The sequence below is a fragment of the Gymnoscopelus braueri genome, assembly GCF_963280865.1.
Source record: "Gymnoscopelus braueri genome assembly, chromosome: 6".
Classification (NCBI taxonomy): domain Eukaryota; kingdom Metazoa; phylum Chordata; class Actinopteri; order Myctophiformes; family Myctophidae; genus Gymnoscopelus; species Gymnoscopelus braueri.
This window is the reverse complement of record NC_137607.1, coordinates 47422885-47450501: the sequence shown is the minus strand read 5'-3', so window position 1 is coordinate 47450501 and position 27617 is coordinate 47422885. Positions and strand designations below refer to the sequence as shown.

At 41.6% G+C, this 27617-nt stretch overlaps 1 protein-coding gene across 2 annotated transcripts; it reads left to right on the top strand.

Annotated features, from left to right (window-relative positions):
- The first annotated feature begins 576 nt into the window (after positions 1-576).
- On the top strand, positions 577-27617 carry LOC308087479 (uncharacterized protein). Of its 2 annotated transcripts, none has more exons than XM_080431368.1 (13): positions 577-1130; positions 8788-8973; positions 11011-11073; positions 18261-18380; positions 18765-18844; positions 19251-19402; positions 19791-20149; positions 20549-20622; positions 20996-21209; positions 21827-21949; positions 22387-22517; positions 24423-24540; positions 25833-27617. In XM_080431368.1, the coding sequence occupies exons 1-12, from the start codon at positions 1055-1057 to the stop codon at positions 24501-24503; spliced, it is 1659 nt and encodes a 552-aa protein (XP_080287494.1). In that variant the 5' UTR covers positions 577-1054; the 3' UTR covers positions 24504-24540; positions 25833-27617. The 2 variants fall into 2 exon arrangements, with proteins under 2 accessions (XP_080287494.1, XP_080287495.1); XM_080431369.1 differs by having other exon boundaries at positions 25775-27617.

Genomic DNA, 27617 nt, shown 5'->3' with positions numbered 1-27617 from the left:
TTTTTTTTACAGATATAGCATAGCATGCATGCATAATAAATTATGTCAGTGAGCTGGTATTGCTCGACACCGTTGTACGGTTGTACAATTTGCAACCGGAAGTGATTCCCTGCCTGGATGTGCGTGGTGCGTGACGGGAGGAGCGTGTCGTGCGTGTGTGTCAGTGTTGCCATGTCGGTTTATTATAAGTGACTTTGGGCTTGTTTTTCTGTTAAATTGCTTGTAATTGGTAGTTGCGGATTGCGTTTTTTTTGGCTTGTTTCTAAATTGTAGTTGCTTATTTGGGGCTTGTTTCCTAAATGTTGTCATTAAAATTAATATGTATTTGTCTGCGGACCCCCATCTGAAAATATTGTATGCCAATTGCCAGGGACCCCTGTATAAGATTTGTTTTGGAAAATAGCAGATCTACAAGCTCATAACGCGATGCGTTGTAGATAGTCAATGCATTTATGTTTAAAGCATGCATTACGCTTTTTGGGGGCTTTTTGTTTTCATAGAGCTGGTTGCTTGTTTCTCTCTCGAAACCTGGCAACACTGTTACCCTGCGCATGTGTGCATTTGCAAACAGATCAGTGTCTCTTCGTGTCCATAGACAGACGGACAGATTCGGTACAGTCCGTTGATTTGTCTCTGTGCATTTGGATGAATGCAGTTGATCTATTCTTTCTGAGTTGTTTGTTGAAACATCTTTATAATCATAAGTTCTAAGTTGTGGAACCTGCTGCTGGTCGACATGCTGCAGCTTGAGGAATTACAACAGAGTCACACAGCAATAATAATAACATAGACTGTAGAGGAATGCACGGTGACAGCAGGACATAATGTGCGTGGAGTCGTTGGAGATCTGATCTCTAGATATTAAGTATGATACAAATATAGTTGTAAATCAGGATCAAACGGACTATCAGTACAGAGATGACCTGGTTGGATGTAATTGAACGCACCGTCCACTGGATTAGGTTCTCTGCACTGTGTGTTTGGAGGACATGACAGCAACATTATTATTAATATTGTATATTTATATAACAACGCTGTAGGCGTCATCAACAGCATGGACTATCGAAAGAAAAAGAAGCTGACATACTTCACAATTGGACTCATCTTCCTTTTAAGTGGCATCGAATATGGTGAGATTTATGATACAATACAGCCTTGTTTATGTTGAATGTTGAAGACAGTGATTTATTTTCAAATGGCCGAAATGTATAATAGGGCTGAAGTGGTTAATGTATATGTTTTGTAATCAAAATCTAAAAAGTAACTAGTAACTAACGTTTTCAAATAATTGTAGGCTAGTGGAGTAAAAGTACAATGTTTGCCTCAGAGATGCAGTGGAGTTGAAGTAAAAGTTTTGGAAATTGGAAATACTCAAGTAAAGTACAAATACCTCAAAATTGTACTTAATTACAGTATGTACTTAGTTACTTTCCACCACTGGCCCTAGGAATCAGAAACAAAGTTTATTGTCTCATCTCATTACAAGTGAAATTGGGTGACATTCTTAATTGTGCAGGCCCATCCATGTAGTTAAAAGATAGATTGATAAAGTGCATACAAAGTGGCCAATGTGCATACTAAATGAAGAGTCATGGAATGTATGTAAAGGAGTGTCCATTTAGAACACAGATCATCAGCTCAGTTCAGTTTCAGTATGTGCAGGGGTAACAGGATGAGCGCTTATTCAGCAGTCTAATTGCTGCTAGATAGAAACTGTTCAGGAGTCTGGTGGAAATGAATGATTCATTCATTAGAATTCAGAAGAAAGATCCACTGTAGGTTATTAATTAAAGACCTGACCTGTGTCTCCCATCTAATGGGAGTCAGCAGTCAGCACCCATGTAGGCTAATTGATCTCAATAACAAATACTAGTATCAACAATTTCAGAGGTATCATTATTTGTGCCATAAAGATTGAGACAAAACTGAGATTCTGATACCTGAAAAAATAAAGTTGTTTTACCAACTGCTGTGTGAGAGATGATGATGAGAGGATTGCAAAAGAGAGAAGTTAATGTAGATTCTGGCGTGAAGGCAATTGGTACTCTCTCTCCTGATTGTGTTTTCTGTTTATTATTAAAGAGCTGGCGAGACAGGGAGACCCCATAGCAATGAGTGCTATCAGAATATAGTGCTTTAACCGTTTAACAAAGACATGGGAAAATATAAATATTTTGAAATATAAATTCTTGAGCTGTGATTCTGGATGCATTGGCCAACATTATTGTTACAGCTGTTAGCTTTCAATGAATGGGCCCTTATGTTAACCTGTCAAAACTATTAGGAAATTCTTCTGAGCATGTTAGTTCTTGGGTACCAGTGCCATTGTAAACTCAAATGGACACAGACAGTTATCTCTCTGGTTGTGAACTTGCAGTGTCATTGACTTGCAGGTTAAAGTAATGGCTCCTTCCCAAGAATGTTACCATATGACAGCCTGCTTTATTTCCATAAGTGGGTCTCTTGACCCCTGGAATTTTATTTACATTGTAGTGGCTCAGCAGAACTGCACTCTCCTCCTTTGTCTATGTCAGTGGCTCTCAAACGTTTTCGTGCGAATGACCCCCAAAGTGATATATATATATATATATATATATATATATATATATATATATATATATATATTGGCTGCGGACCCCCATCTGAAAATGTGACCTCTCAGAAGGGAAGATTTGTGTTTAAAAATGCACTTTTTTCCAAAAAAAAATAGCAGATGTACAAGCTCGAAGCGACACGCTGTGAGCTTGTATATCTGCTATTTTTGAACAGCCAACGTATAAAACATGGATAAAGGGGTTGAAATGATTGTGATGCAGTTGCTGTATTGACAAATGTAGCTGGGGACCACCTGGAACCTCCTCAAGTTCCCCTTGGGGTTCCCCGACCCCAAGTTTGAGAACCACTGGTCTATGTGATAATGGACTCATCATTGAGGGGAGTTTTCATAGTAGTCAAAAAAGTCCACTCTCACAAACAGTTTGACCCCCATTTCTGGTGTCCACTTTGACACGTGGATGTCAGGGATGCATTAGTCTAAATTCCAGTTATGCAACGTATTAGAAGATTCTACTTCTGCCCAAGTCCTCTTTAGACCAGGGGTCTTCAACAGGGTATCCGGTGATGACTCAATAACGACAACCTTCTTATTTGTATTAGTATACTTTACTCAGTCGAACTTCAGCAACACAACAACAATCTGGCCACCGCCATTTCACATAATAGACTGACTACATGGGCCCGCGCATACAGCAATGCTCGCTGGGAGGTACCGTAAACACACTATTAGAGTGGCTGAACCGTAGGTACCATAATAATGCGCAATGCAAAAATAGAACATTTACATCTGGGACCCCTAGGGGGTCCTCAGAGATACTGCAGGGGGGCTGAAACATCTGTGTGTGATAGGGACTTCATTTTTTTTTTTACATTAGCCACTTGAACCCTCACATTCCTATTCTGGGGGGAACATTAGCCGAAAATAACTGATCTACAAGTTCACAACGCGTAGCAGACCAAGTACCGAACCAATTGAAGGGCAAGTTTACAAAGTATTGAGGGTTAAAGTGTTTAAATGTCTGAAAATACACATGAATCCAATATGTACTGTAGTGGGGTGGTCCCTGCTTCATCTCTCTCTCTCTCTCAGCTAAGGGGTCCTTGGCCTGAAAAACATTGGAAGACCCCTGCTTTATACGCATGACTTTGACTATGCAGATTATTGTTGCAATCAAGCCTGGAATTTCATCTTTATAGGGGCAAGGCCACTTGGCCCTTTGGTCTTGTAAACGTTTTGAGGGCACAAAGGCCAAATGCCAGGACAGCAAGGCCATTGAATAAAACACTGATATTAAAGGAATATTTCACTTTCAAGCATATTTGGGGCACGCTGGGCAGGACCTGGCCGATTGAGTGTCTAAACGGAAGTACCGCCCAAGAAAATGACGTTGATGCTTTACAAATCTGTTAACATTCTTTGTGAATGAAACGAGTGTTACTTGTGATTGGTCGAAAAAGATTGTTTCCGGGGGAAATGGGTACAACGGAAGTTCGCAGATGAGTAGGCTGGGAACAAGGATATGTTTGGGGTCATTTTAACGTCTACTTGGGCTTTTGTGAGCTGAGATATTTGATATTCATTTTGACAGACACGCCCCCTTCCTATACAAACCCATTGTAACTTCAAACTCCATTTTAACCATGTTAGATTCATTGAAAACATCCGTCTGGTGACTGATATTGTCCTTTTAATGTGTGAGGAGACTGTTTCATCAAAGATTTTTTTGGGGGGGAAATTTTAACCACTTTAACCTTTCATACGTTGGCTATTCAAAAATAGTATATATACAAGCTCATAGCATGGCACCAAGTGCCGCACTATGAGCTTGTAGATCTGCAATAAAAAAAAAATCTTGAACATTTTAACACAAATCTTTGCTTCTGGGGGTCCTTGGCACAACATATTTTCAGATGGGGGTCCGCGGCCAAATATTTATCAATTTGGGGGTCCTTGACGTGAAAAAGTTTGAGAACCACTGCACTACAGGGTTCCATGTTGTCCAGCCCGTAGGTCTATTCACGTAGATAGATACCACGTTGGCTGCTGCTGCTCATTGGAGCGAAGCTTCAACAGGGTTGACGTATTGGTTAGTGCAAACCGTGCCTCATAGTGCATGTATGCCTATGTCTATGAGAGCAGGAGGTCTCTCTCAAATTCACAATTAAAATCAGCATAATTCTCAACCGATTTACAAGTTCAGTTTGGTTTGTTGCAAATGTTAAGACATCGTTGCTGTCGGGCAGAAAGCTCTTATCTCCATATTCTAACTTTTTGTTTTTCATAAAGTCCTACTTGATCATACTACAGCGTCACACAAAAGGATCAAAAGCTGTGAAAATAGCAGATCTACAAGCTCACAATGTGTCGCGATGTGACGCGTTGTGACTCGTGAGCTTGTGTATCTGCTATTTTCACTAGTTTGGGACGTCCCGGGGAGGCATCAAATTTCTCTTTTGCATCTCAAGCTAAAAACGTTAAGACATTTCTGTCTGGAGTGGAACTTTTATTACTGTACAACAAGTCACCCACTGTGCTGAACACGACTGAGTGAATGCCACAATGGAGTCACAGGGTTCTAATAAACAACATTGCTGACCCAGTGGAACACACATGGATGCAATAGGGACATTGTGGAGGTAGATAATTAGGTGTGTGTAGGTTAGTAGAGGCAGTCCCCTTTGGCTGGCATTCAACTCTGCTGCTTAGCAGCAGCATCGGCTAGCCTAAAATTCTGGTGACTCAGCGTCATGGAGATTAGTCCAGGGGCCAAGCCAGATTTTGGTACCACCTAAGGTGACCGTAAAGTTTTTGTATTTTTGTCTTCCTACATGTCTCTAGTTTATATTTTGGTATGATAACCCTTCCAATCTTGTAGCTTAAAGGGGTATTTCACTTTCAAAAAAACTTTTGGTCATTTTATCATCTACTCAGGCCTTTGTGAACCCCCCGGACAGTTTTTAAGTTGCTTGATTCATTATTTAGATATTTGATATTCATTTTATCAGACACGCCCCCTTCCTATACAAACCCATTGTAACTTAAAACTCAATTTTAACCATGTTAGATTCATCAAAAACACCCGTCCTTGGTTCTGGTGACTCACCCTGCCCTCCTAATGCGTGAGGGGGCCGTGTTTTTTCAATTAATTTTTTTCATTTATTTTTAATATTGTTTTTAGAAAATGAAAAAAAAAAAATACAATAAAAAATGTAAATAAAATAAATGAAAAAAGTAATCGGAAAAACACGGCCCCCTCACGAGCTTATGGAAAGCAGTCTTTTTGCAAACACCAAATATCTGAGAAGTTATGTTGCAACCAATCACAGCATGGATGAATATCCCCTGAGAACACCTGATATGTCTGAGGATTTCTTTTAAATGGTCCATGTTATACACTTTAAAACTGGCATCAGCTGGTCTTGGGACACAACTTCTCTGAATTGCACTACTGTCTGTGGACTGTGTCAACTTAAGGAATGTGACGATTCCACAATAGTTTCTTCCAGAGGAGTCAGAGAATGATGATAAATAGTGACTGCATACAACAAGTGCTTACTGCATAATGGGCTGGTTAACCTGGCTTACTGGATTACTTGACGACTTTGTGGTTAGTAATAGAAATATGCTTCCAAAAACATTTACCTTTACTTGACTATATTAAATTTGAGTTATAATGTTCATTTTCAATAACAAAATAAAAATAAGAAAGGTTAATTTGTTGTTTTTGAGTAATTTAGTAGAATGGGACACCACCTTCGGACGCCACCTTGGATTTGGCTATAAATAATTAACTGTAATTTCACAGGGTTAGACATCAAAACCACCTTTTTACGTTGAATAGTAATTGAGATATAGCCCCGGCAGCCGTCGTGGACGCCATCTTGAAAATGGCGCCTTTCCGGAATAAAAAAATTCCTTGATTGTTAGTATGCTATTTAGCATGCCCAATAGTAACATAATCCATTGAAAAAATACATTTGTATCAATTGTTTGGGGGTTCAACCATACTGACCCGTCTAATATTGGAGTTTCTGCATGCATACCGGCCACTAGTGGGCCAGCCCAACTTATATGCGGTGTTTTTTGAAAACCTTACACCCTCACCTAACCCCATGCCAAAAATCTAAAACTTGTCACTAATTGCACAATCTTTATGATGTTTTACATATTCCCTTCCAGCTATTACAACTACAGCTTGTAGCAGTTTGTCCTACTGTAGCTAATCTTGCAAACCATTGGGCCGATCCACACCAAATTGCTTGTGCACATTGCCAGTAGGTCACATATGTATCTCCACTATTTTTTTCTCACATATATATCACACTTTTTGAAATATCTAGCTGTAATTGTATTTATCATGTAATTATTCTCACAAATGTGTTCAAATATGCAAATTATCTCTTTAAATATGCACAATACCAACGTTTCCTCAGCAGACATGGATTCTACTGGTAAAATCACCTTAGAGCCAACTGTTTATAAGACCATTGCTCTCCAAAAAGTATTGTCTAGAAGTCATATAAATGATTCACATACATCACATTTCCCTATAGGGGTAGGTAGTGATAACTGCCATTAAGCTACAAGATTGGAAGGGTTATCATACCAAAATATAAACTAGAGACATGTAGGAAGACAAAAATACAAAAACTTTACGGTCACCTTAGGTGGTACCAATTAGTGAAAATATCAGTGTTGGCCCCGGGACTAGATATAGGCTTAACAGCAGAGGATATTACATGGACAACCTCAACACATAGGGCCTATGTCAGTGGTTCCTAAACTAGGGGTCGGGAGGGACCCCCAGGGGCGTCCCCAAATTATTTGGGGGTTGTCCCCAGATGATTTGCTTAAAAGGATTCTAGGTAACTTTAAGCCTAAATTTAAAAATATTTATATATATATATCTTGCATTTTCCCCCCTCTATCAGCCACTATATATAATGATGCTGGGGTGTTTTCCTTCAATGAAACAGTCCTCTTTCTGAAATCCGTATTTTCCCTACTATTTATGTTTTAACATCCGGGTATCCGGGACGTAAATGAAACGCACGCATGTGCATGTCAGTGCACGTCCGGCGAGTTAGAGTGAAACCGAATGGAACCGAGTGCAGCCGACAAAAATGGAACGGCAGCCAGTGTTTTCTCTGCAGTGTTTTTACTTTCGGTTTTAAAACTTTAAAACGCTCTCAAACTTCTTTTTTGAGGCACGGAATTTACTTTTAAGATAGCGTTTGGATAGAATTTAGTTGTTTAACTTCATATATGTGGTCAATTAATCATGACAGAGCCAATTTAAAATACAAATACAGAGAACCGGCAGGGGCGGGCAGTGACACGCATTGTATCCCAATAAAGCAACCTGTTTTCTCGCTCAACAGTAAAGAAACCAACATACAGTATAACTGTATACAGGGTATCTGCACTCTACAATGTAATTACCTTAAGACCTTTTTGATACCAAATTGTCAAATATTACATAAGAGAGTGAAAATAGCTGATCTACAAGCTCACAACGCCTCGCAGTGTGAGGCGTTGTGAGCTTGAAGATTTTCACAATATTTATCTGTGGAACCAAGTCAAACTAAATGTAATGCCTCAACTCCTACATTTCCAAGTGCTTGTCAGGGTGGGGGGTGCCCAGTTCAAATATGATTATTTTGGGGGGTCGCGGCCTGAAAAGTTTGGGAACCCTTGGCCTATGTCATAGGCTACAGTATGTTGAAATATAATTAAGTTCAGGGTCATTCATTCTGCTGTAAGGCTTGTAATCGTCACAATTTAGGCATACTGCATTTCAAATCATAAATGAACTATTAATATAATGCACAGCAGAAAACATTGGAAAGAAATTGCAAACTGGGCCTATTCCTTACTTCCTTCACAGGTCTTACCACTTATACTAATTAAGGCTAGACTGTTCCATTTAGTATAGCATGGTTCTCAAACGTTTTAATTGCAAGGACCCCCATAACATACACGTTACACACCCCTAAGGGGTGGTCAACTTGGACCACACTTTGAGACCCACTGGTGTAGCCGAGTGTTTCCAGTGAGCCAACATGCACAATAGCAGCACCCTGACTCTGTTTGACCAGAATGGAACAGAGCCTTCATTAGTATTGGTAAGACCTGTGAAGGAAGAGTATTATTAGCCTTTTAACAAAACTAATCCAAAAAACATGTTCCTCTTTTCCCCTGTCTGTCTGTCTGTCTGTGGTCTATGTCAGCTGTGATCCTGCCCACCATATGGAGGTATCTGCAGACTCTCGGGGCAGCGCCCTACTTCCTGGGTCTGGGCCTTTCGGCGTTCAGCCTGACTGGCCTGCTGACGGGGCCTCTTTTTGGCCACTGGTCCGACAAGACGCGGACCACCAAGAAGATCATTCTCTTTGCCAACATGTTTGAGATAGTCGGTGAGTTTGGGCTTCCCAATTCCACTTTATTTGCCAAAACAATATACTGTACAGTATGCACAGGCAGTTGTTCTTCACTAAAGAAAAATAAACAACATATTATAGCCTCCCACTGAGCATAAGGAACAACAGCACCTCATCTTCCTATAATTCCACAAACCTCTGAGACCAAACCTCTGAGGCCAAACCTGTGAGGCCAAACCTCTGAGCCCAAAAAAAAATCTGCCCGGTTCTCCTCAGTGCCTGGAGCTATTGATCTCAAATTGCGCACAGCCATTCACCATTACGATGTGCATCGGACTGCGAAGCCCGTTTTTCGATATCACTAAATCTCAGCTGTTTATTCGCATTTTTACGTCAAAAATTGTTCTGCCCGGTTCTCCTCAGTGCCTGGAGCTATTGATCTCAAATTGCGCACAGCCATTGACCATTACCATGTGCATGTGACTGCGAAGCCCGTTTTTCGATATCACTAAATCTCAACTGTTTATTCGCATTTTTATGTCAAAGAAAGTCGCCATGCTCGCATCTACAGCCCCCACTGCGTTACACGTGTATGCGCGGACACGCACGTGCGCATGCACGTTGGGGAGGCACGTGTCAAAATGTACATTATTTGTGTTCGACGGGGGACAGGTGTGTGTGTGTGTGTGTGTGTGTGTGTGTGTGTGTGTGTGTGTGTGTGTGTGTGTGTGTGTGTGTGTGTGTGTGTGTGTGTGTGTGTGTGTGTGTGTGTGTGTGTGTGTGTGTGTGTAACCCCACGTTTGCAACTACTTTCGCCTGCGCACTTCACCGGGTATGGTCTAGTATTATAAAACGGGACATGCAATATACTACAGTACTGTGTATGCATGACTGGGTACAAGGGGGAAAAAATGTGTTTGCAAGTAACCGTAATGACACATTTCAACTGAAAATATGTTTTTATCTCGCTCGAATAAGATGATGTATTTTGACATATCTTTTGTAGAGCATCAGCTTAATGGGTTGTGTGTGTTAAAGTATGCATTAGCCTTAACTCTTTCAGTGCCACAATACGTCAAATACGTCATGAGGCCTGACGCCCCGTGTGCCACACTACGTCAAATACGTCATAAAAAAATAAATAAAATTGCTGCTCCATTCACTTCTTGTTTAACTTTTTACTGAAAAAGGCTGTATCTCGGCTCCTAAGCACTTTTTTTTTTACAATTAATTTTGGTTGTGGCACTCAGAACCAAAATTCCATAAATAAGCATGGCATTGAAAGAGTTAACAGGAAGATACAGAAATCCTATCATCTCTACAAATAATCCTTCAGCATTATTTGTAGCATTATTTTGCACCTCATTGTTCCTATTAGGTTTTAAGTTGGAGCTTCAGATGTTTTAGATGTACAGTATAACAGTTTTATTTCAAGATATTCACAATTTAAATTGATTGTAAAACAACATATTATAGCCATATTATAGTATTCAAAAGTAGCAGATCCACAAGCTTGAAATGCGTAGCTTAGCACGTGGATGTGCTACTTTTGATGCTTTTGTGTGACGCTGTAGTATTATGAAGTAGGGGGTTAATTTACGAAAAGACACACAAAGTTAGAATATGGAGATCAGAGGTTTCTACCCGACAGCAGCAATATGAATATAGTAAATGGTGCATTTATATAGCGCTTTTATCCAAATCGCTTTACATAGATTGTGCATTACATTCACCCATTCACACGCCGATGGCGGAGGAAACCATACAAGGCACCAACCTGCTCATCGGGAGCAGGTTGGGGGTTCAGCGTCTTGCTCAAGGACACTTCTACACTAACTCTGGGGAGCCGGTATCGAACGGGGAACCTCTCGGTTCCCATCTGGCCGCTCTACCGGCCACTCTACCCCTGAGCCTCTATAGTAAAAATAGTGAAAATCTTTAATTATTTGTTTTTTTTACCTACAATGCTACTTGCTCTAAATATGGATGCCAGGGGTTAAGGTGGTTTTCAAGGTAACCATTTCTTTCCTAATGGTTTCCATCTATCTGTCTGATCTGTCTCACCCTCTCCAGGTAACTTCATGTACTTCATGGGCTACTCCAAGTGGCTGCTGTTTTCCAGTAGACTGGTATCAGGTGAGTCACTAATAAGTAACTCTTAGAGACAACCTCGTTTTACTTGTCAGATGTCCTTCTGAAGCGCAAATTATATGTACTCCATTCCGACGTCCGGGTTCGGACAGGCTTTCCGAACTATAGTTCGTAGAGTCAGGACATCTGGAGGTGCACGGGTTCCGAGGAAAAGTTCTGAGACCGACCAATCCCAAGTACGGAATGACGTCGTCAATTTGTTGTTATATCACCGCTCTTTCTGAAGAAAAGTCCAAACGTCAGAAGAAGAATGTATTTAAATGTACTTTGCCAATTGGCGATCGAAACAAACTCCACAATAAAAGGTCACGGTCAAGGACTTTCTGGCTGTGAGTGAGTAGGGTTGGGAACCGGAGGAACCGGAAGAACCGGATCGGACATCCATCACATCTGGAACCGGTTTATCACACTGTCAGAGCTGGCATGTGGACTGTCACGTCTGGCACGTCTGCTATGAGGCGCAGTTTATGGAGCTAGTTCAGGCCAGGCAACTCAAGGGATTGGGGCAACCGATCAGGTGACTAGGTCACATGCTCTTTCCTCCTGATCGGGTGGTTATAGGTACTGTGCTGTTACCTGCTCACTCTGGCTGCCCTGTCTTGCTGAGCCGACGTGCGTCGTTACTGCTGCTGCTGCTGCTTGCTGAGATCTGCTACCGCTGCTCGCTGCTTACCTGCTGCTGCCCATGAAAGTCATGGATGGATATTGCGTTGCTGCCATGTCCATGCTGCGCCAATCATAGCTACTCAGCTGTGTGCTACTGGTTCTAAACGTGGTGTTACTTTCTTTACTTAAGTTAAAAACTAAATAAAATTATGGAAAAAATCGCTTGCTAAAACGCTCAGCTCAAAAGCAGTAGCGTTCGTCATTGATCGATCTCAGTATGGTCAACTAGAGAGTGTAGAAATAGAGTAACGACACGCTTGATCCCGCCGCAAACGGGCTCCTTGCTTTAGTTCCAAACATTGGGACTGCCTCATTGAGATAGACGGAGCTTTTCCGCATTCCATTCTTAAAATGGGAGTCGACGCTTATGTCAGAACTCTCTTTATGGCACTGGGTTAAACGGTAGTTCACCAACAGTGTTGCTAAATTGCTATGTTTCTTATCGTAAGTAACGATGGGCTCGGGGTTCTGTTATGGTCCCCAGTTTAGTGTGTATTTGTTCAAAGTAGTTCTCTTTATCTCAAGATTTGGGTTTCTAGACCTGGCTGCTTGCTTCTCTCTCAAGAGATGGCAACACCAATCTGTCGATCACAGAGAAATGGATGGCGTTCGCGGTGCAGGGAGGGAGAGAGAGAGAGAGGGAGGGAGATAGAAAAGGCATGGCGTCACTTTTGTGAGTTGCTTTGCTTGTTCTGGCTCTAATGTTCAGATTATTATCTTATGTACTGGTTAAAACACGGATGTGCTCAGTTGGCTGCATCTTGCTTAATGTATAGTTTAATATATTTATGGATAGTTCAGTGCCTTCTTTAGACGGTACTCTTATTCTGAAGAGCTTGTCCACCAGATGTTGTATTTGAGGCTTATAGTTGATGACCGAACACATCTCTACCCAGGCGGATGAGAGATGAGAAACTAACTTGTGAGATAGTGTTCAAGAGTAGGTTTTTGCACTGCAGCTTAAATGTTAATGTTCAGCTGCTAGAACTCATTGAAAATGTTTTACCATTAATCTATAGGTTGTTCTGTTTCGGCGCTGGGCTGAAATGAATGAACTATTACGTTATGGGATAAAAGGGTAAGCTTTGTTCCGTATTCAGCTGTCTACTCTATGATTGGTTGATTTTCTAGTGTAAACTGGGAATTGTAGTCTCTATATTTATCATTTTATGTAGTCTGCGTGGTAAAATACATTTCAATCAGGCTGAATGGCATAAGATGGTAAGTAATTATAGTAAGCCACAGCAATTAAAGTATTATATATATATAAAAAAAAAGAAAAAAAATATATATATATATATTAATGTTATGAACTTACTTGCGACTTGCAAATGTGAGTAAAACAGCAATAATGCTTGCAAGTATCACAGTGTAGGATTAATAAATGTGCAAGTCTAGTTGGTGTTAAATATTATAGGTTACGGGTTGTTCGGATTCCAATCATCATTTAGCAGTATTTTAATCAGAAGGCTGCGAGTATGTTGTAAGGATGTGCATAGATCATTCTATGCTTAAAGCAGTCTGTAGTTGTGCAGTCTGGCATTATATTGTGTTACTTATTTATGGACAGATAATAGGGGTAGGGATGATTTATCTCCATGTGCCGATGGTGGCTATAGTTATTTACCTCTTGTATAGCTATAACTGGTATCTAATTGCAGAGTAGGAAAAATGGCATGCTAGAGTTGTTGTAGCACAGGCTAACACAGTACGTTTGCTTCTTGTGGAAGCTTTAGATTGTCGTAGCACAGGCTAGCACAGCATGTTGCTTCTTGTACGGAAGCTTTAGATTGTTGTAGCAAAAGGCTAGTCAGCATGTTTGCTTCTTATGTGGAAGCTTTAGAATGTTATAGCACAGGCTAGCACAGCATGTTTTGCCTACGTGGAGGCCGAATTGTTAGCAAAGCTATCTCAGCAGGCCTTGCTACGTGGATAGCTCTGGATCGTTCGTAGCACAGGCTAGCATAGCATGGTTTGCTTCCCACCTGGAAGCTTGGATTGTTCGTAGCACAAGCTAATTCAGCATGTTTGCTTCTCATGCGGAAGCTTGGATTGTTGGTAGCACAAGCTAAACACAGCATGTTTTGCTTCCCATGCGTAAAGCTATCAAATTGGTTGTAGCACAAGCTAACTCAGCATGCTTTCTTATGTAGATAGCTGGATTGTCGTAGCACAAGCTAAACACTGCATGCTTGCTTCCATATGGGAGGTACATGGTATATAGAAAAGTTGGTTGCCAAGTGATGTTGTCATGTTAGGAGCATCAAGATTACAGAAGTAAAGTTTGCAACAGGATAGATAGTGGGGCTTCAGTAGAGTCAAGATATCAGTCATTTGTCCATGTTGGCTGGTGCGCACCAATTAAATAAAATTAGCAATATAATAATATTGCCGCGACATATCTCGCAGGACGGATAAAAGAGGGACTCCGATGCTGGCTGCTCCTGTTATCAATAGTTACACTATGTTGATGGGCTCTTTGCTTGTCTCATGCTTATCAAAAGCTGGGTGACTGGAAGTATTTGTCCCCGTATAAAAGGCGCTGCTGTATCCGCCAGAGTGGGATGCTCACGGCATATTTAGCACCACATCACGGTGTGTTCATCACTGGTGTCGAGTGTTGCAGCGCAACCAGCAGCTTGCGGTGTGCGACTGACTGTGTCAGGATTTGAGGCCACTCTCGCACATTGACGTGCAGCATGCGTCCCCACACATCCACAAGCGAAGCACGCACGCTTCACCGGGGATGTGTGAGTGGCTTCAGGAAGTAAATTCCTGTCCCAGCGGTCTATAACGGCGTCATCTCGTCCAGGGTGGCTTACCATGGTAATTGCAAGGATAATTCTGGTTCTAGATTCCAGGTTGAGCTACCTACGCTCTTGGCGGCACTGTGCTCTCAAGGCAGCGTGAGAGAGCTGCTTGAGATGTGGGCTTCTCAATGTTCTCAGCACTATGCTGCATCATCTACTGTGCGGGCTAGCACAAGGCTCTCAAGGCAGCGTGAGAGAGTGCTTGAGATGTGGGCTTCTCAATGTCTTCTCGGCACCTATGCTGCATCATCTACTGAGCCGCCTAGCTTGCTACTAAAACTCTGCTAAATCAATTCTGCCAACCCTCTGGCGTCTGGCTCTGTTGGGCCGATCCAGACTTGCAACAGATGGCATTTTGTGCTAAATCTATTAGGCTATGGATGGAGAGGGATATCGGCGTTAGTTAATATTATTCACATGTCTAATAATCTGCGTCAAGCTCCGCAAGCTATAATTTAAGCTTGTATACTGTATTCTTTCTGCATCAACTGCTATGTTGCTAATATGCGCCACATGGCGCTTAATCAATTTAGACCGAGGCCGATTCTAAAGTCTCCTTCTAAATCTGTTCTGGAAACTTCAAATAGTTTAAAAAAATATATATATAAAATGCATGTTGCTATACGGTAAATGGCAACATGAACCCAAAATGGGTTAAATTGGTCATAGGATGGCCGGGCTAATCCAGAATTGCATAACATTGTGTTTGTCTCTCCATTGTAGGCCTAAACTCGAACTGGTTCACTGCAAGCTGCGAGAGATCTGCTCAAGCTGTGGGCTTTCTCCATCCTCCGTATTGGTGTAGCTACACCTGCAGCGCTGCTTGTCCTTCCGCTTCTCTTAAATCTATGGGGCAATGGTCCTCAGGAGCTTACGTAGATATTGGTTAATAAGGATGACATTCTGCAGGCTAAAAGCTCATGAGTATGAGCGCTCTAGCTGTTCTATCGCTAATTCAATAAATGCTGCTTGCGCATTATTGACGCTTTAATTACAACTCGGGTGGATTGCTGGGGATTTAGTTTAGTGGTGATGTCATGGCGTTAAAATGTTGGGCTATTTAAAATGTTGGGCTATTTATGACTATACAGTCAGGCTAATATTATTAGTAGTAAGCTGAGTCTATTAGTAAGTGCTGCTCAGGTATCGTTATAAAAAGCTGCTGCCGCAATATTCATTGCTTAATTTTGAGATCGGGTGGATGGCTGGGGATTAGTTATTGGTGACTTCATGGCGTTAAAATGTTGGGCTATTTAATATGTTGGGTTTTAAAATGTTGGGCTATTTATGACTATACAGTCAGGCTAATATATTATATATATAGTACTGATTCAGATGTTAAGTAAAGATAGCACGTCTTTACACACATAGTCAGTACACTTTATTTATTATGGATGATAAACAATAGTTATCATTCATCATAGGATGACTCATTTATATATATATATGTGTATATATATATAGCAGATTTCTTTGAAAAAGAAATAAATATAGAATGTCCTCTTCGAATCCGATTTGGTGCGGTACAGCTGTGGACACCATATTAGGATATCGTCTAGGACTCCTGAATTCAGGGATCAGCAGGTACCTGGATTCATCAGGCTTGTTGAACACATGGATGCATGCTGCATTTGTTTAGTTAAATTTAAAAATTAAATGATGAGGAACTCAGTCATTATATCATGTCAATTTATGGAGCTCCACCATTCTCACAGATGGTTGGTCCGGCGTCAGGCTCTGTGCTCCCAGGCGGTTTTGGGGGTTCTTGCTGTTTTGGGGGTTTAATTCATTCCCTGTAAATGCTATTTGGCATGTAACATTCATTAAAATGTTATCCTTACAGGGAATGAATGGATTCAGAGGCCTGACGCCAAACCATGCTTCCTCATGCTTTCTATTCCATGCTCAAGCTTGCTAATAAATATATATTCTAATCCAATCTAAGAGTTGTCTGACTGAAATGAGGCGCAGTTTATGGAGCTAGTTCAGGCCAGGCAACTCAAGGGATTGGGGCAACCGATCAGGTGACTAGGTCACATGCTCTTTCCTCCTGATCGGGTGGTTATAGGTACTGTGCTGTTACCTGCTCACTCTGGCTGCCCTGTCTTGCTGAGCCGACGTGCGTCGTTACTGCTGCTGCTGCTGCTTGCTGAGATCTGCTACCGCTGCTCGCTGCTTACCTGCTGCTGCCCATGAAAGTCATCCCACCCGCCTCCCCGGCATCCACCTGTAGGCTCTGTTTCTAGATCCCATGGGGGTTTAATTCATTCCCTGTAAATGCTATTTGGCATGTAACATTCATTAAAATGTTATCCTTACAGGGAATGAATGGATTCAGAGGCCTGACGCCAAACCATGCTTCCTCATGCTTTCTATTCCATGCTCAAGCTTGCTAATAAATATATATTCTAATCCAATCTAAGAGTTGTCTGACTGAAATACAATTACAAGGGCCACCATAACTCTTGAGTGTACAAATGAAGGGTCCATTTGGTTCCATTTATACACTCTCAGAGTTACAGACCTGTAAGTGTCCATTTGGAACTCTCTCAAGTAATCCAGAGCGTCCCTGGACCTCACTTTGAGAACCTCTACAGGGCCAAAATTATATCGATTTTTTTAAATACAGGAATCGTTAAAGAATCGGACCATTAGGGGGGAATTGTTAAGGAACCGAAATCGTTAAAATCCTAAAGGATCCAAACCCTAGCTGTGAGGCGTGCCTGCCATCCCATCCTTGTATCATGTTATATAATATGAATACTCTCATTGTGTACCTGGAAGGCATGTGGACCACAAACTCTACTACTGTATGTAAATATGCTTTGTTGTAAACTTGTAGATAAGAATGCTAGACACGCCCGAAATCTACCAGATGCTAGGCGTGTAGCAGTAAAAGAGTCTCCCACTCACGAGCCTCTAACATGAATAGTTAATTTAACCCATTTAGGCCTGAGGCCGAATCTAAAAACGCTTTCTAAATCCTGAAAAACTACACACAGAGGTGTTCCCGGCATGAAAGGTATAACAACGTATACAGATGTTCCAGCTCTAAATGGTTTAATGTGTGTGTTCTTCCCACACCAAAAGACATGTGTGTTAGGGACATTACTCCTGCCAGTGCTCTTGGGCAAGGCGCTGGCCTTATTAACCCTAATTTATTTTTGAAAACAAGTTCTCTGTTAGTGCGACAAAGTTCAGCCTGTAATAGGCTTTAGAGCTGGAGCTTGTCCCTGGGCGTTGCTTACTGGGCTGGCTGCCCAACTATAGTTAGGAGAGCTTTAATGCGGAGGATCACAGGCCTCAATAATAAAGAATATAAAACATAACTTATATGACATGATAATTGTAGTGCAGTTTTTCAATCTTGGAAACATAAGAGCTGTATTTTACTAAGCATGATAATTGCACCTTCAACAGGACATCCGTTGTTGTTTATTGTTTCCTCTGTCGGGTGGAAACCTCATGTCCAAAACTGTTACTTTGCCACATTTCGGGCCACGTTTCGGGCTTGTGGATCTGCTACTTTAGATGTGTTTGTTTGTGTGATGCTGTAGTATGATCAAGTAGGGCATTCATTTACAAAAACACAAAAAGTTAAAATATAGAGATACCGATAAGAGGTTTCTGCCCGACAGCAACGATATATTAATTTATTATTATTATAATAATTATTATATATCTTTTTATTCTTAGGGATTGGTACAGGTGCTGGCTCGTCCATCTTTGGTTTCCTTACCAGAAGCACCGCCACAGAGGACCGAGCCACTGTATTTGCTGCTGTTATGGCCTGTCGACAAGCTGGCCTGCTGATTGGTCAGTGCTAACGCTAATACTCGTCTGTCTGACTGTCTGTCTGTCTGTCTATAGTCTCGCTATCTCTCTCTCTAGCGTCTGTATTCTGTTTTATGGTGTGCCTTAATGTTTGTATGTAATATGAAATGTGGACATTATTAGAAACATAACAAAACACTAAATAACTTGGTTGCTACAAACCAGTATGTGTTCTGGTAGCCTGGGATCAATACCATTTTTGTGTTTCTGATCTGGTTTGGAGCTTTAGAATGAGTACCAGGCTTTCCTCCGCGGTGGAAAGCCTGGTGACACAAGGTTAGTGTTCTGGAGAACAATATATTGACACTTGTTTATAAAACCATTGTGCTGTTCTTTCGTGTCCCTAATTATCTTTGTCTTTCACAGGTCCAGCATTCAACATCTTCCTGAGACTGTGTGATTTCAATATCGGTCCTTTTGTGGTCAATAAATACACTGCCCCTGGGGTAAGGACTCAGAGTTACTCTCCTCACATCCATATAGAGCTATTAAGTGAATACATGAATACAAATGTTCCCCATTGAGTTGCATGTGTCACTGCTGCCCCCCACTGTTAAAAAAGTGAACTGACTGAATGATTTTCTTTCACACTGTGTTTGGCATAGTTGCACCTTGTCTCAAACAGTGAAAACAGCTGATCAACTGAGTTGCTATTTTTGAAAATGTGCGAAACTTTTTGCCTATAATGACATGCCCAAAATAGGTTGGAAGTATTCTCTCAATCCTCTTCCATCTTTTTCACAACCTTTGAATGCTGCAGAGCTGTGTGAATTGTACAAAACATTTCCAGACTGTGAAAATGTCCCAAGGAAGTGAAGTTGACGATGATGATGTATGTTTGCTGTTCCTCAGCTGTTCATGTGTCTGCTGTGGATCCTCCTCCAACTGGCCGTGGTCTTCATGTACTGGGACCTGCCGCCTCAGGAGAGGAGGTCAGAGTCCCGGGTCAGCGGCACCGTCACCAGCCGAGACGGCGAGGCGTCAGAGAGCGGCGGGGAGAGGGTGTAGGGCCTGTCACAATTATTATTATTATTACCAAATGTATCGAACATTAAACATTTTCGAACATTAAAAAAAAAAAGGAAATAGTTGATCGAGAAAGCTCACGACGTGACGCGTTGTCAGCTTCTAGATTGGCTATTTTCATGTTTTGAAAGTATACAATTATAATTAAGTATGCCAGTAATTTTTTCAATTAATGTAAGTTATTTGTCATATCTGGCCTGTGCAACTCCTGTTTACGAAGCCTAAAAGGAAAAAAGGAGAAATTTACATTTTATTTATAATGTTCCAACGTTCAATGCCAAAAACACAATTAAATTGTTAATCGCAATCATGTGTGTGGCAAATCTGGCAATTAATCATCAAAGTAAAATGTCATGATCCTGGCAGCTCTGATGGGGAGAGGGGGCTGGTGAAAGAGGGAGGCGAGGAGAACCGTGACGATGACGACGATGATGAGGATGATGATGAAGGCAAGCCACTTATGGGAAGCAGCCGTGAGCTCCTGGGGTCCTACGGCACCGTGGTGGTCACCCCCGACCCCCCCCAGACCCAGCACCCCATCACTGTGGTGGGCGCACCTATCGACCCATCTCAGGAGCAGCAGCAGCACCCCACCTCCGCTGTCTCCAACGGGACCCTGCCTCACATCTCCCCGCTGGCCTCCCCCACCCCCCCACTGCTGCCTGAGTCGGAGGGGGAGGGGGAGGGGTCCCCCAGTCCGTCGAAGAAGTTCAGCCTGGGCAGAGGTGTGTGTGTGTGTCATTGTGAGCTTGTAGATTGGCTGTCGGGTGGAAACCTCAAAATGTATTCTTTTTTAAGGATTCAAATTCAAAAGCATCAAAAGTAGCAGATCTGCTACTTTTGATGCTTTTGTGTGACACTGTAGAGTGATCAAGTAGGGGAAAAAACACAAAAAGTTAGAATATGGAGATAGGAGGTTTCTGCCCGACAGCGACGATATATTGCCCTGCCCTATTGGGTGGGCCGGTTTTGGTCAATGCAATAGAAAGTGCATATTCCAATTCAACACTCTCAATTTGTCTTTTATTACTGTTTTTCTGTCTGTCTTTTCTTGTTGTTGCTCTCCTTCCTTCCTGCCTCCTATATGTCTGTCTGTGTCACTTCATCAATGTGTGTGTGTGAAGAGTTCCTCAGAGAAGAGGTTGTTGTGCTGCTTGCTGCTCAGTTCATCACACTCTTCAATCAGACCGCACTGGAGGTACGGCACGCTCGCACGCACGCACGCACGCACACACACACAGTTATATTGTTGTGTGCTTGTCTGTTGAACAGACTGTGACATACAGGAATACCTCTATGGGACAATAGAGACTGATTATGACCTTTGTATGTTAACATTGGGTTATGATTATTACCTTATGAATGTTCGCATTGGGTTATGATTATTACCTTATGAATGTTCGCATTGGGTTATGATTATTACCCTATGAATGTTAACATTGGGTAATGATTATTACCTTATATGAATGTTAACATTGGGTTATGAGTATTACCTTATGAATGTTAACATTGGGTTATGATTATTACCTTATGAATGTTAACATCGGTGCTTTTGGTCCCTGCCGTCACAGACCATGGTGACCCCCATGACCCAGAAGTACTTTGACTTCGGGGAGCTGGAGAACAGCGTGATGTACTGTATCTGCGGGGTGGAGGTGATCGCCTGCTTCCTGTTTGTGCGCTGGCTGAGCAAGCGTGTGGCTGAGCGGGTGGTCCTGGCCGTGGGCCTGGTCCTCTGCAACATCTCCTGTGTGTGGTGTCTCATCTTCCTGGCCAAGCCCCTCGGTACAGTACGACCCCACCCCACTGATGCTTCTGGAATGTGGGCTGATTTTCTCTAGGCACATGTTTAGATAATCTATCATCTTCTTCCCCTCATAATGCGAGCCATACACACTGAATAAACCGATGCACGCACGCAACACAGGTTTTTCAAACGTATTGATAGATAAACATTAGTGCAAAGTAGAATTATGAGCAGCAAACTGCAATAATAGTGTTTTTACAGATCAAAGGCATTTTTGTTTGTTTTGTTTTGTCCGTGTTCAGGGCTCACTGTGAAGTGATTTTTCTTTCTCTAATGTTTTGCTCCTTATTCCCCGTAGCACTAGCCCTAGCCTTGACGACCTTGCAGGCTTATGCGAAGGTTAAAATATAATTTAGATAGAATGTTATTTAGACAGATGCCAGTTTCATTTGGTGACCTGGCATCCTATAGTTCTTGTAGTTTGAATGTACTGATTTTATTTTATTTTATATTATACTGTTTAGACTGATGATGGGTTCTTGGTTTACCTATGATCCTAGATTACTATCTCTATACAGTATTACCTTGTGTTTACCTTGCTTACTGTAAATCACTCTGGATTAAGAGCGTCTGCTAAATGTTATTCCTCTGGTAGGAGGCTTCCAGTGGCAGTTGACAGAGTTCATCATCGGGGTGTTCCTGCAGGTCATCGGCCTGCCCTTCGTAGCTGTGGCCCAGGTGTCTCTGTTCTCCAAAGTCACCGCAGAGAAAACACAAGGTTAGCAAACGGCACCATCTGGTGGACACACTGTAACATCGCTGCATGCTGTCTTTGGTATAATTCAATATCATATTATAAGGTTTTCAGAAAAGAACATAAATCACTATCTGCTTAAGTCATCTCTTTATTATTATTAATTAGCAAAATGTGTTTTCATAATTTTTCATATTTGTCATATTTTATCTGCCTTTTATTTATATCTGCCTAATTCTACTCTCCCAACACTGCTGATTTGCCAGATCAGAATGCTTGTTACATTCCAAAATCACACATCTGCCCAAAAGTCATCACACAATTTGGCCAAAATATGGCGACGTCACTACTGAAAGATCTACTAGTGAGCTTGTAGATTGCAAATTTTCAGGATTGTTTTGGCTATTTTCAATGCTGTCTTAAATTGTTTGTGTCCTCACAAGTATATTGTGGTTGTGTAGGATTCAGCCAGGGAGTGCGACGCTCTGTAGGGGGTCTGGCCACCATCCTGGGCCCGCTGTGGGCCGGAGGCCTCACTGAGAACATGTACATCATGCTGGGAGTGATGATGGGCCTGCTGGTCCTGCTCACAGTAAGTGTGTGTGTTTGTATAACTATACTTGTGAGGACCAAATGTCCCCACAAGTATAGTAGAATTTGAGAAATGGATTGTTTTCCTGTGCATTTTAAGCAGGCGTGCTGTGACACTCACTGAACACCTCCTTGGGCCTAAGCGGGCCATCAGCTGGGGACCACCAGCCATTGACGTTTCGCTCCTTTAACCCCAGTACATCTCCCGGTAGCGGAGCGATGGCAGGGATCTCTCCCTGCCACCCCCTGCTGATGCCCTAGGTGTTGTTCGGCCCCCAACTCCTATGCTTCCTCCTTAGCCACAGCCAGAAGCTGCCTCTCTCCGCTTTCATGACTTTCATGGCCCCCGCTCATGTGTATCCCATGTCGCAGAGTAGGCGAGCAGTCGAGGAACCTAACCTTACTTGGGAGAGCAATTCCCAAGTCGCTGCTCCATGTGGTGAATATGAAAAGTGCAAAAGCGCATAATAATTTTTTAGGGCTCTCCCCTGATAATCGAATGATTGATTAACCATTTAACCACCTCCAATTCTGGGGGGAAGGGTTAGGAAATTATGTGGATCTTTTCCTAGCTCACATCATGGGACAATGTTCGGTCTCAGCTCTACATGTAAAGTGTCTTGAGACAACTTGTTGTGATTTGGCACTTCAATAAAATGTAATTGAAAAAATGTTAATTGATCGTGGCATCCACATAGAAATGGTGTGGCTCCAATGTTTATCTCAGATTGTATGTGGCCAGCATGTGACATCAGTTGTCTCTTTTCTATTTTTGTCCATGAATTCTTACAAGATTATTTACAGTAGGAATTTCGATGAATTGAGTACATAGGACCCCGATGAAAACAAGCCATAGTGCTTTCTTGGGTTTAAAATCCTATTACCAGACCTTGTATTGAACTGTACTTCCCTGTGCTTGTCTTTGCAAACCGTTAATAAAGTATTCAATCAATCAATCAGTTAATCAATCAATCAATCAGTTAATCAATCAATCAATCAATCAAAAGGAAGCCAACATCTTATTCTGCCTTACGCTGTTCCTGATCTCGGAGGAAGCTGGCTTTCTTCTGGGCCACACAGTCTTTCCTCCGGGCCAGAGAGCTTCTGACGGTTCTACCTCTTCTGGACCTTGTTCTCAGGAACAGGGTTCTCACGAATGGCAGCGTGAGCTTTTTTGTACGTCTCCTCCTCAACCACCGTACCTGAGGGGGTGACCCGGTTCATGTCTGACATGCTGATGCAGCTGCTCCCCAGCTGTCTTGTCAGTCATTTCTGAGTATACTGTAGGTACTGGAAGCGTTAGGAGGTCTTGAGTCTCAAGGTCAGGTGGCAACCGAGTCAAAGGTAAAAATAAAACTGGGCTGCCTTCATAGAGACTGGCTGGGATCGCTCGTGTCATCGCGGTGAGGTCATGATGCGTCATCCATGTCCATCAACTACTATGTCAAAATATGGAGCTTGTGAGGCCTGGACTCACTTCAAACTCTCGAGTAACCATGGCGATTTATGTGGTCAAGCCCAGACCCATAGAGCGAGAGAGTTCCGTCACGCTTTGACCTCACTGCAAAGCGGGCTGCTATGGACATTGGAACTTCCTCATAGAGATAGACAGAGCATTTCCCCATTCCGTTCTTACAATGGGAGTCTATGCTAGTGTCGTCACTCTCATACTAGATCACGCTGGTCAAGCCTAGTATACTTAAAGTTCCTATTTATCAGTATCACAATGAAAACCTTTTCATGGTTATAAAGAAAAAAAATTTTCTACCTTTAAAAAAAACAATATTATTAATGGTATGTTATCAATAAAGTCTTAGTGTTTTGCCCACTTTCAATATCCGCACGTCCCCCCAGTGGGTCCCTGCCCACAGGTTGAGAGTCTAACATGTCTTCCTCCATGGTTCAGATCATGGTGTTCCTGTCCTACGAGAGGCTGGTGGAGCCCCCTGTGGTTGAACATCCAGACGACAACGATGACTGTGGTTAAAGCCAGCGTCTGTCTGCACAAAGGATGGAAATACAAGGTATGTACTGTATGTGTATATGTACAACACATAGAATACAAGGTATGTACTGTATGTGTATATGTACAACACATAGAATACAAGGTATGTACTGTATGTGTATATGTACAACACATAGAATACAAGGTATGTACTGTATGTGTATATGTACAACACATAGAATACAAGGTATGTACTGTATGTCAGGGTTTCTCAAAGTGGGTGCCATGGCACCCTTTAGGGTGCCGTGACGCCAGCCCAGGGGGCCACAGAATACATTGATAATATTTGGGATGTATTAACATCACTTCAGTTTAACCTCTTAGACCCTCTATACTTAGTAAAACAGACCTGACTTACACTGACCTCAGTGAGTTCTTTTTCAGTCGACACCAAATCTCTTATAAACTAGAAAAAGTGCTCCTCGGAGCACTGCCAGACCCCTAGTGGTTGAAATCTGAAGATCAGAGCACTACGTCACGCTAAGCTTGGCCAATCAAAAAGAGGGACAGGGAGGAAAAGAGGGACAGACCGGGAGGAAAAACGTTGACCGGGAGGAAAAGAGGGACAGACCGACAAAGCCTCATGTAGGCCGACCCCCTGGGTCTGGCAAAAATAGCTGATCAACAAGTTCACAACGGCTATTTTTGGTGAATGTTCCCTCCAGAATAACCACATTGGTTCATTACTCGAATCTTCAGTTACAGTGACCTCTCCTGGCGAAGTGCAAGACTGCAGTCAATTTAGAAACAACAGTATATTATCATCTTTCTGACTTTGTTGGTAAATGTTCCTTTTAGATTCCTTCTAAAATTTACAAGGAATGCACTGTACAAATAAAGACTTTGATTGATTCATGTTTGTATTAAAGTATTTCGGGCGGGGGGGGGGGTAAATAAATAAAATAAACATTGCAGTGTGTTTGTGCATAGGACAGACAGGGTGTGATTATGCATGTGTGATGGGGAGCACTCAAAGATTATTTGACACATTGTATTGCTTAAGTTACAGTACGTCAATATATAGTCATGTCATAATGAAACCACATTATTTTTGCATAACTTTAAACACACTACAGTAAACATTTATGTTTACTTTAGTGTGTTTAATTAATCATACGTTTAATACTTTGCATTTCACAGATTCCGTGCAAATTGCAACGTTGATAAAGTGTTGAGTAAAGAACTTGTAGTGACAAAAAGATTGGCCACCCCCCACCAGCAGAGTGTATAGTAACGTGCTGTTGTGCATACAGTACACTACAGATGCTGATGCTGCTTGCCTGTGTTGCTGTCTGTCTCTGTGTCTACCAGTGTCAAACGGAGCACTCCCTACAGGCCGGTGACGCCCCCCTGCAGGGCATCAGCGGGACCACAGGCTGAGCAGCAGGACAAAATGGCATCAACACACCTCCTCACATGTCTCAAGCTGTGGTGGACAGTAACTAAGTACATGTACTTGAATACTGTAACTTAAGTACATTTTTTCAAGCACATGACTTTCACTCTGCTATGTTTTAAATAGAAATGTTGTACTTTTGACTCCACTGTATTTCTAGGAAGGGACTCTTTGGGACCCAAACTTACAATGTATTATAAATTAACCACTTAAGCTCTATTTGAAATATAGTTGAAAATAGCCAATCCACTGTAGATCACTATTTTCTCTATTTTTTTTATTTATTCTTAAATTACTTTTTTTGAGGGGTGGAGGGGTTCTAAATGTCCATACAGCAATGTCTTGATATATTTACAAGAAAATGTACTTTGTTATTTGATTTACTTTGAGTATATACTTTACTGGTCTCAAGTGCTTCCACCTACCTTTAGTTCTCCTGATCTTTGTGCAGAGAAGACTCTCTGACATGATTGTACTAGTCTTGCGTAGCCAGACAACTATTCCACAATCTCCGAATGCTAGAGAGTTTTTGAATTCCCATTTCTGCCAAGCAGCAAGCTATATAATGCTTCGACTATTTTATATTTACTGTAGGACACATTTACGTGACTGTAAAGACGAAACGGAAGCGGGGAGGTTCCGTTTTTTTTCAGAGCTTCCATTGCTCTATGACGGTATGACGGAAGCATTTGAAAATTGTTGGAGGCAACAGTCTGGTTTGCGAGACTATGATTGTACTGATCGTGGTATGTATGTCTTTTTTTAATACATATGTTTCCCATGGAAATCATAGGATTGTGATGAGGATGTATTTCAATAAGCTCCCCAATGTCACCGGGACATATTTGCTGTACTGCTGTTGAACAGTGATGAAGTTCTGCATGTGTGGCATGCACTGAAAAAGAGCCAACAAACAAACATGTATAATTTGTGTGTATCACAAATTATACATGCAAGTATCAGCTGGAGATGGACCATATGGACACAATCAAATACCACAATTTTTTGACCAAATACCACTATTGACATTGTAATGATAATATCGTTTTGAGATGATTGTATATACATTTATGTATTCATATTTATAATCCACTGTTCCACAAACAGAAATGCACCAAGATGTGATTGGCTGCATTTGGAGAATTGTGTCTGATTTAAACGCACTGTTCTCACATGACCTTTAGAGTAAACAACACCATCATTCATTTGCCTTTATTTATGTGACAACTGACAAGATCGACTTTTACCATTTTTATTATCATCGCTGTAAGGCAGAAACCTTGTATATCACCTTATTTCAAGGTTTTATATTTTTTCTCCCCCCGTAAATTAATGCCCTAAGCCTAAGCAGTGAAAATAGCAGATCTACAAGCTCTTTTCACTATTTGAATTTAAAAAAGGGGTTTAAAAAAGGAACGGTTTTGGACATGGTTTTGGTTTCCACCCGACTTCAACGATATTCTCTTTTCTCTGTGACAAATATTGGTAAAGAATAGTTACTGTACCTCTACTGGGATTTTCTGCATTTGGAATATTATTATTGTTGGGCTATTATTTATTTCCTATTTATTTTTGACATTTTTGCAACCACCTAACCTGTGTCCATTATTAACCCTGGTTGTGCTCCCAGTTGTCAATAAGACAATATGATTAGCTGCCACACATGATAAATGATATGCTGAATAAATGTTATAACTTAA